The sequence below is a fragment of the Anabrus simplex genome, chromosome 7 (assembly GCF_040414725.1).
Source record: "Anabrus simplex isolate iqAnaSimp1 chromosome 7, ASM4041472v1, whole genome shotgun sequence".
NCBI lineage: Eukaryota > Metazoa > Arthropoda > Insecta > Orthoptera > Tettigoniidae > Anabrus > Anabrus simplex.
This window is the reverse complement of record NC_090271.1, coordinates 199,297,497-199,307,209: the sequence shown is the minus strand read 5'-3', so window position 1 is coordinate 199,307,209 and position 9,713 is coordinate 199,297,497. Positions and strand designations below refer to the sequence as shown.

At 38.7% G+C, this 9,713-nt stretch overlaps 1 protein-coding gene across 1 annotated transcript in view; it reads right to left on the bottom strand.

The window, feature by feature from the left end:
• The window catches only part of mRNA-cap (mRNA-capping-enzyme), a 139,196-nt gene that overhangs the window by 25,966 nt on the left and 103,517 nt on the right, over positions 1 to 9,713 (bottom strand). The window contains exons 11-12 of the mRNA XM_067151520.2: positions 6,005 to 6,105; positions 5,710 to 5,900 (exon numbers count right to left, since the gene is read on the bottom strand). Of these exons, the coding sequence (XP_067007621.2) occupies positions 5,710 to 5,900; positions 6,005 to 6,105 (292 nt within the window). The remainder of the gene's footprint in view (positions 1 to 5,709; positions 5,901 to 6,004; positions 6,106 to 9,713) is intronic.

Here is a 9,713-nt window from a genome sequence, read left to right as displayed (position 1 = left end):
GTGTGTGTTGGTATGTTAATGTCAGACGAACAAACTGACGTATGTGTCAAATTCATACGCTGCGTACTATTCGCTGGTGCCATCTCTTAGTGAAACCAGAAAAGACTTACGCATACACCTGGTACACTCATGTTCATACAAAACAGAGCACCTTGAAAGACTGGAGGTAGGAAGTTAATATTCACAGGACATGTTCATTAGTACGGTCTGCAGAAACAATTAGTATTTAAGTCACTTACGTTCAGCATGTGTCCTGTTGCCTAGCAGGCACTGGGTCCTCCATGGGCGCTGATAACTTGTTCCATGAGTGATGGCATCGATGCGTATAGGGCACAAATAGCATCCTGGGGTACAACCATACATGCTGCATTCACCTGGTTCCACAATTCCTCTTTGGGGGTTGGCAATGGGTCACTGCGCCGCACCTGTCATTTCACCATATCCCACACATTTTTGATTGGTGACAAGTCTGGTGATCGGGCGGGCCAGGGCAACAGTCTGACATCCTGTGACAACACGAATACATGTGTTTGTGCAGCAACATATGGTCGTGCAATGTCCTGCTGAAATATGGCATCTGGGGTATTGTGCAGAAAGAGTATGGCTACGAGTCGCAGGATGTCATTCACATAGGTCAAAATGGTCACAATGCCTTGGACATGCACCAACTGTGATTTGTGGTTGTACCCAATAGCACCCCCCACCATAAGGCCTTGAGTTGGCACTGTATGTCTTGTGCGAATGCAGTCAATGTGATGCCTCTCCCCCCAGTCTGCGGCGAACCAAAATGCGGTCATAATTTTCAAACAAACAGAACCTGGATCTGTCCAAAAACACTATCTGCTGCCATTCCTGTCCCTCGTGATGTCGTTCCATACACCATTGCAGTCTAGCATATTTATGTACATTAGTCAAAGGTGTAGGCAGAGAAGTGGATGACGCGCCAGTAACCCAGACCATAATAAACGGCGATGGACTGTCACTCCTGATAGTGTACGATGTGTTACACTTTCCACTGTTGCGCCAGAGCTGAGGAGGACGCAGATCTGTCCTGCAATGCCATTCGGATGAGGTGTCAATCTCTCGGAGGAGGAGGGGGTGGGGGGGTTGTCTGGGTGGTGCGCCCAGGCCCATCTCGTCGTGTTCTACGGCCTTCTGTGAACCATTCTGTACAGACCCGTTGCACTGCCAACACACTTCATCCCACATGAGTAGCAATTTCCCAGATAGATATATCACGTTCTCTCATGCCAATAATGCGCCCTCTTTCAAACTCACTCATTTGACCTTACGGTTCTCGCATACGTCTGTGAGGCATCGTGCATGTCTGCTCAAGTCACACCGATCCATTACATTCAGTTTATAGCAACAACGAGAGCCGCAGGCACATTTTACCAGTCGGTGGTGGTGCGCCAAGATATTGATGTGGACCCTGAATCTGAGGACCGACATGGTTCAAATGCTAATTATTTCTTCAGAACATACCAGTGCACATGTCCTGTGAATATGAACTACCTGTCTCTAGTCTTTCAAGGTGTTCTAGTTTTTATGAACATCAGTGTATATAAATTCATATTTGTAAGTCTTTAAACAAAATATTATGGGACAATTCAAACCAGTGCATGGGTAAGACTTATGTAAATAAGTTACAAGTGAAAATTGATTCAAAATGGAATTCAGAAAGTGGCGTTCACACAAGGGGGAATATCTAATATGGTAACTACTATACATAGGGTTCCTAAATGTTCTGAACTGATCCTTTAATAGTGAAAATAGTTAAATCTAAACAAACACATTTTGAACCTCCTAGTGAGTTCAAGAAGTTAGCAATGAAACTTGGGATTGTTCCTCTGAGTGTCTATTAACAGTCCTCTTTCTCTAATATCATTAATGTGGTAATGCAAAGTTGGAAAATAGGTCCTCCCATTCTTTGTTCTGAAACAAACGCAAACTGGTCACTGAAACTTGTGTACCTGTCATGTACGTAGGGCCGCTACAGTTTATTATTACAAAAAATTAAAATACTGAAATGCAGGCTCATAAATTGCCCTCTTTTCTTTTCTATATCACCCTCTCCTGGTTTACTGGAAGATACCTGGAATCTTACAATAAGATCTAGCATATAAGCATTCTTCTTATGACTGTCAGTGGATATAATAGCAACCCACTGGTTACTACCAGTTTCAGAAACAGCCCCAGCATTTACCTGATGTGAAAATGGGAAATCTTGGAAAAATCATCTTCAGGGCTGCCAACGGTAGGATTCAAACCCATCGTCTTCCAAATGCAAGCACACAACTACACGACCCAAACACATGACCAACTAACTTGGTGAAGTATATCAATGAGAACAAAGATATTTATAATAAGATACAAAAGTTGAAAATTAGAAAAGAAGCTGGAATTGGTGAGATTTCTCAGGATATATTAAGGCAATGGCTTGGAATGTAGCACCGTATCTGAAGTTGCTATAGTAAGCCCTGTGCATAAAGGAAAGGGTGATAAACATAAAACCAATAAAAACAGACCAGTCGGCTTGACATGCGCTACCTGTAAGCTGTGGCAAAACATTCTTGCTCATCACTAGAGCCCGGATTTCCATGCACTATCAAATCTCAAAATATGTCTGCATTCTTGCACTATCATATGGCAAAAAATGCACAATAAACTGGAAAATATGCACTTTCAAAATTCATTTCTTTTGAAACATTGTACAACAACTAATTTCTCCAAATTGTCTTTATTTAAGCTCATCACTTTATGTGTCAGTGCATTCTTAAGCACAGAAAATGATATTTCTAGTCACAAGAAGTGACAAGTGCATACTTAAATGAAGACATTTAGGACAAAGTGAGGTCAAATTGTACGCCTTTTGCATTTTCACCACAATGCGTCTTTTATAAGCTTGACAAACTCAAAATCAGGATTTGAACATATCACTTTGTTCAACCCATCTCTAGCTGCTGCAGCTACTTCTCCATGTGTTGATTGCAGACACATATGAATATGGAAGAGGGTTCAGCTCAAAAGCAAGTTTTGTAAGCTGCTATCTCAGTAACGCAGTGTCGCAGAACGTGCTATACAAGTATTGTTTGGTTCATCTAACATAGACGAAAAACTGAGCCGTGAATGAGCAATGCACAATTTAGGGTTCAATTTAAGCAATTGTATAACTGGGACACCTTATTCCCAACAATTACAGATATCGATGTGAGGCCTTCTGTCTTACGTCTACGTTTACTCAATCAACAGATAAGAAAGTGCTTGGTTAATTGAATTATAGGACCTCTATCGTATATACTAACTTTGGCTGTCACATAGGATGCCGTCTCTCAGTAATAGACATACTGTATAACGTGGGAAAATGGTCCCAAATTCTGCAAACCAACATTCATAAAAGGCACTGTCATGCAAGTTAACATTATATATGCACCAAAGTCAGACAAAAAGACGTATTATACAATATTAAATGACCAAATATTCCCTATTAAATCCAAAATCTCCAAATAAGCATTATGCATGAATTTTATCCTGAAAAGGCCAAAACATGCAAACATGCAAGGAAAATGAATGGTTATTTGGAATCATTGAGCCATAAAACGAATATCTGCAAAGTTTTTTTTTTGCTTTACGTTGCACCGACACAGATAGGTCTTATGGCGATGGTGGGACAGGAAAGGCCTAGGAATGAGAAGGAAGCAGCCGTGGCCTTAATTAAGGTACAGCCCCAGCATTTACTTGGTGTGAAAATGGGAAATCATGGAAAACCATCTTCAGGGCTGCTGACAGTGGGATTTGAACCCACTATCTCCCGGTTGCGAGCTCATACCTGCGTGCTCCTAACCGCACGGCCAACTTGCCGGGTTTTGCAAAAGTTTGAGAAGAGTAACCAGCTTATTTAAAAACATGCATTTGCATGGAAATTCGGACACTACTCATCACATTAGACATGTTTAAAAATTATTAACTAGTCTGAGAGAAGGCATTTTCGGTTTAGTAAAGTTCAATCCATTGAGGCTCAACTTGTAGGATTCCAGAAAGATATAGCACATATTTTAGATTCAGGAGGTCAAATGGACTGTATTGCAACTGACATATCCCAGGCTTTTGAAAGGGTAGCTCATGGGAGACTACTGAAAAACGTGATGGCAATCAGACTAGATAAGAGAGTGACTGAATGGGTGGTTACATTTCTGGAAAATAGAACTGAGAGAATTAGGGTAGGTGAAGCATTATCTGATCTTATAACGATTAAGAGGGGAGTTCCTCAAAGCAATTTTTTTTTTTCAGAAGTTACTTTACGTCGGACCAACACAGATGGGTCTCATGGTGATGAAGGTATAGGAAAGGGCTAGGATTGGGAAAGAAGCAGCTGTAGCCTTAATTAAGGTACACATTTGCCTGGTGTGAAAATGGGAAACCATGCAAAACCATCTTCAGGGCTGCCAACAGTGGGGTTCAAACCCAGTATCTCCTGAATGCAAGCTCACAGCTGTGTGTCCCTAACCGCACAGCCAACTCACTTGGTAAAAAGTAATATTACTGGCCTGTTTACGTCTTCTTATAAATATAAAAATGATATGAAGAAAGAACTGGTGTAGGAGATGCAGATGATGTTATATTGTATAGAGTAATAAATAAGCTACAGAGTTGTAAATGAATTCAAATAAATAAAGACCAACAATGTTGTGAGATGGACAACAGACAAGAGTATGATGGTAAATGGGTTGAAGAGTTAGGTTATGAGTTTTTCCAAGAGGAGAAGTCCTTTCAATATCAATTATTGTATTGATAGGGTGAAAGTACTTAAGGGTGATCACTAAAATTACCTAGGTGATAATATAAGGAAAGATCTTTGTTAGGGTAATCCCATAAACAGGATTGTAAATAAAGGTTACAGATCTCTTCATATGGTTAGGAGGGAATTTAGGATTTAAAGGGGAGGGCATATAAGCCACTGAGAAGACCACAAATCGAGGATGGTTCCAGTGTATGGGACCCTCACGATGATTACTTGATTCGAGAACTGGCACAAAATCAAAGAAAAGCAGCATGATTCATTTCGGGGGAATTTCCGACACAGGAGTAGTGTAAGTATAGGAAATAAATTGACAAGAGGGTACACCTTTTCAATACAATATATCAAGGAAATACCATAATATTACATTAGCCTTGGGACTAGTTTCAGCCACTTAATGGCCATCTTCAGCCAAAATAAAAATTAAATTAATTGTATTGAACAGAAATGAAATTTATAGCTTATAACAGGAGTAGTGTAATGAAAATGTTCCAAACTTTGAGCTGGAAGGACTTGGGTGTAAGGAAACTAACTGCTGGACTAAGCAGTATGTTCTGAGCTGTCAGTGGAGAGATGGCGTGAAATGACATTAGTAGATGAATAAGGTTGAGTGGTGTTATAAAAGTAGGAAAGATCAAAATATGAAGATAAAGTTGGAATTCAAGAAGAAAAATTGGGCAAATATTTGTTTATAAGAAGAGGAGTTAAGGATTGGAATAATTTATCAATATTCAATAAATTTCAACTTCTTTGAAATTATTTAAGAAAAAACTAGGTAAACAAGAGATGGGGAATCTGTCACCTGGACAACTGCCCTAAATCCAGATCAGTGGTGATTGATGAAAAAAATACATACATGGCACTAACACTTAACTAAAATATTTGTATAATATTTATGATAACCGACTTACCCATAGCTGTGTCATAACTATTGGGAAATGATTTGTCGGTCCTTTGTCTCATAAATACCCACTGGTTATTTTCAAATCTGCATTCAATAATCTTATTGTCAAGCTCTCGCAATATTTTGCTTATTTTGATTGACGCAAAGGGGCGATCAAGACCACCAACAAAGAGTTGTCCTACTTTTCGGGGAAGAATCCTGAAAACAAAAATGAAATCGGTCTTAATCTTCAACTGATTTTGAGCTATTATGAATATTATCTTCATAAAACTAGACTAGGATAATGTTTGCTTTTTCCTCACCCTGCTCCATCTTCTGTGACAATTTTCAGCTTAAAATCCACTGAGTTAAGGCTCACAGGTTTCCATTTAAGTACTTCATCACAACGGCCAGCAACGTACGGCTGAAAAATAACAGACAGGCATCCAGAAAATTTCTCCGAGAACAAAATTAAATCGCATTCATATTCAGGTATTAAAGGAGGAAACGCTAATACAAAGAATCTGTAACCAATCTAGTACATTAACATCACAGCCAATACCTAACAGAAGATGATCAATAGATTGTAGATTAATAACAAGAATGAAAACTAAGAAAATAGCAGCAGTTGGAATTATCCAAATATATACAATTTATTCTACACTAGAATAAACAATTCCCCTGATGAGGAGGTTGTTCAAAAGGAAAAAGTATAATAGTACAATTTATATGATGTTATACAAATGATGCCTTAGTACTGATAGAGAATCTTTCAGGCCTGACAAAACCACAATTTGTCAGTGATGCAAATAGGCTGAATTTTGCGTAAAATTTCTCAAAAATCTTAGGAAATGTTCCCCTGACTCAGATTAGTAGGCCTATTACTTCTATGTTATGAAATCCATATTCTCGGTGGTAAAATGGGATGGTCATATTGTATCTCTCCTTTTATTATTGATCTCACTAGGTTGGTTGATTGACGTGAGATTCAAATTGACCTGTTGGATAGATGATATACCAATTACTTCTGTCCCTGGAACCTATTTATTACGGTCATGTCCATCCTATGGGTGCTACCGTCGACCGACAAGCCGAGGACTTCATTATGTATGATATAACCAGTATCTATTAGTGCCCGAGTAATGGTGCTTCATATTAAACGATATCTAGATAAGCTCAGAATCTAACTGGTGGACAGTATGCAAGGACAAAGGAAAGGGTTTCTAGCTCATTGTAGTGATGCCGACAACAATTATTAACACACAGAACACTGTCCCTCGAGCTCCCTTATTTACTGCCGTATATGGCGCCTAGCACTTCTAGGGCTTGGTTTTCATAACTAATAAATAATCACAAGCTGGAGCAGTTATTAACACACTGAACACTGTCACGCAGACTCCATTATTTACTGCCATATATGGTGCCCAAGCACTGCTCAGGCTTGGTTTTCGTAACTAATAAATCATCACAGGCTGGAAATACGTGCAAGTCTCTTCTGGTAAACACGAATGGCAGCCTTACAGTTCTTTATACCGCTGCTAGAAGGGACCAAGGACCCCTTGCTGGATAGAATACAAACACTTGTTCTGAGCCTGTGTTCCGCATGCTTTGTTTTTCTGGCCGTTCCTACAGTGGCACCTTGATTCTCTGAGTGTTAGAGTGAAAGAAACCCTGATAAACTAGGAACTGTAACGGCGGAACACTTCTAGCCTCCGTTCCCAGTTAACGTGTGAGTTTGTAGATATATTCTCTGAGAATCTGAGTAAAACTTGGCTTAATAGGTAATTACTACATTCCACAGTGTGCTAGAATGAATTTCTGTGTATTGTGAAGTGACAATCAAGCAAATTAATTATTCTAACATGGGACGAAACAGCAACAAGGCCACAAAGTGGAATAAGCCAGCAGGCGAGGTTGCTACATACGCGAACTCTACTTTAATAAAGAAATACTAAGTGAAGTGAAAGCTGATCTCAATAAAAAGGACGCTGAACTGAAGGCCATTGAAATCAAACTTCAATGTAAAACTGAAACTGGAAATGTACCAGTGACGTAATAGTCTCCAGATATTCGGTGTGCCTCAGGCATTTCAGGGGAACACCGACCAGTTCATGATCAAGGTGTGCAGGGACAAATTAGGGATTGAACTTGGCATCCTCGATATAGATCGATCCCACCGAGTAGGCAGTAGTTATAGGAAGCGAGAAGAGGTTTTCAGGAGCAAGCGGAAGCTAGGTGGTAGCGGGTTCACAATCAGAGAGGATCTCGCTTCTACACATCTTGATATACTGAAGGCCGCGATAGAGAAATACAAAGTCTCCAACTGTTGGACAATGGATGGACACATTGTTGTCAAACTAGGGAACAACAAACACTAAGTAACCACAATGAAAGAACTCGTATAACTTTGTTAACGTTTGAAACAGTATGATCATTTTCTTCTTCAGTGTCTTAATACTCAGAACATCCTCAAAATGTAATGGTAGAGCACAATCTATTAGGACTATTTTGACAGTTTTATCATTTTTATAAACACTGTGTAATTTGAGGTATAACTAGATTTAAGTTAGTTCTTATACATGACATATTATTTCAGTAAATTTAACACATCCTGTTCAAGCGCCAATAGTGCCTAAGTGACATTCATTAATTTCACACCGGCATCTTCAGTTTTGATTACATCTTGAGTAGTAACATAAGTAACTTACATCTTGAGTAATAACATAAGTAACAATCATCAGTATCAGGAGAACTGAATGCAAATACTTTGACAATACCTTCTTAGTTGCGTACAATCATTTCTACATTTATTCAAGTTACTCTGATCTTTTGCCTCATCTATTAACAGTCAACCCTTCAGTACAGGTATAACTCTGGCAACATCGTCGGATAACAGTTTGGGTGTTCCTGTTAATAATGGAACTCTGGCTGAGGACAATGACCTGCCCTTGAAGGATTTACTTTCACCCTACCCTCAGAATGCATTGCAAGTCATCCACGCTAATGTACAGTCACTTCTGCGTCACTTAAATGATGTAACCGAAACATTTTTTGCATGTGATCTGCATACTGTTCTATCATTGGAAACATGGTTGAAGCAATCCCTTCCTAGTTCACTGCTTAATATGGATTCTCGCTTGAAAGATGTGACAGAGGGAAAACATGGGGGGAGGTGTATGTATTCAAAGTATAAAATAGTTTACCGAACGCAGAACATCTACTCTGAAAAACCCGAGTTCATGTTTGTTGAAATTGAAGTGTCTGGTACGAAGATTCTTTTCGGTGTGGTGTACAAACCCCCATAAATTGATAATACTGCAGATCTAGAGAATGTACTGGTGGATCTAGCCCCAAGATATAACCATATTTTGATACTAGGAGACTAATAACATTGTAAAAAGCACCAATGAAACCTCACAACTGTCCATTAGATCTTGCAACATGACGTTACTGGCCTTAGGACTGACAAATCACACCAATACTTCCCACAATTTACTTGATCTGAAAGTAACAAACAATCCCGACAAGATCATAGCACATGGACAATTTCCTGTTCCTGAAATTTCCCATCATGACGCTGTATATGTTGTATCTTCACTCAAAATCCGCAAATATAAACTGAAAACTGTCACTATTTTATTTATTTATTTATTTAATTAATTTATTTATTTATTTATCTGAAAGTACACAGGTTTTACACCCAATTAAGTACCTTCTTAATATTCATTAACAATCTGTATCTATGAAGTTAAAATTTAACAAAAAACAAAATTAGAAATCAACAAAAAAATTAAACAAAATGAACATTAACATTATATACGATAACATTTACAATTTAAAAGAAATTAAAAATGCCCTAAGAAATCAAACGGTAATACAAAGCAAAAGACAATACAAAAAACAAACTTAAAACATAAATTAATACACTGGGAAATATTATGTCATTGCCAATGGACATCTGTTTATTTCTGAAGAAATTTCATAACGTGATTTACTACAACAAGCCTGAAAGGCAGAGGGTAGGCGGGAAAA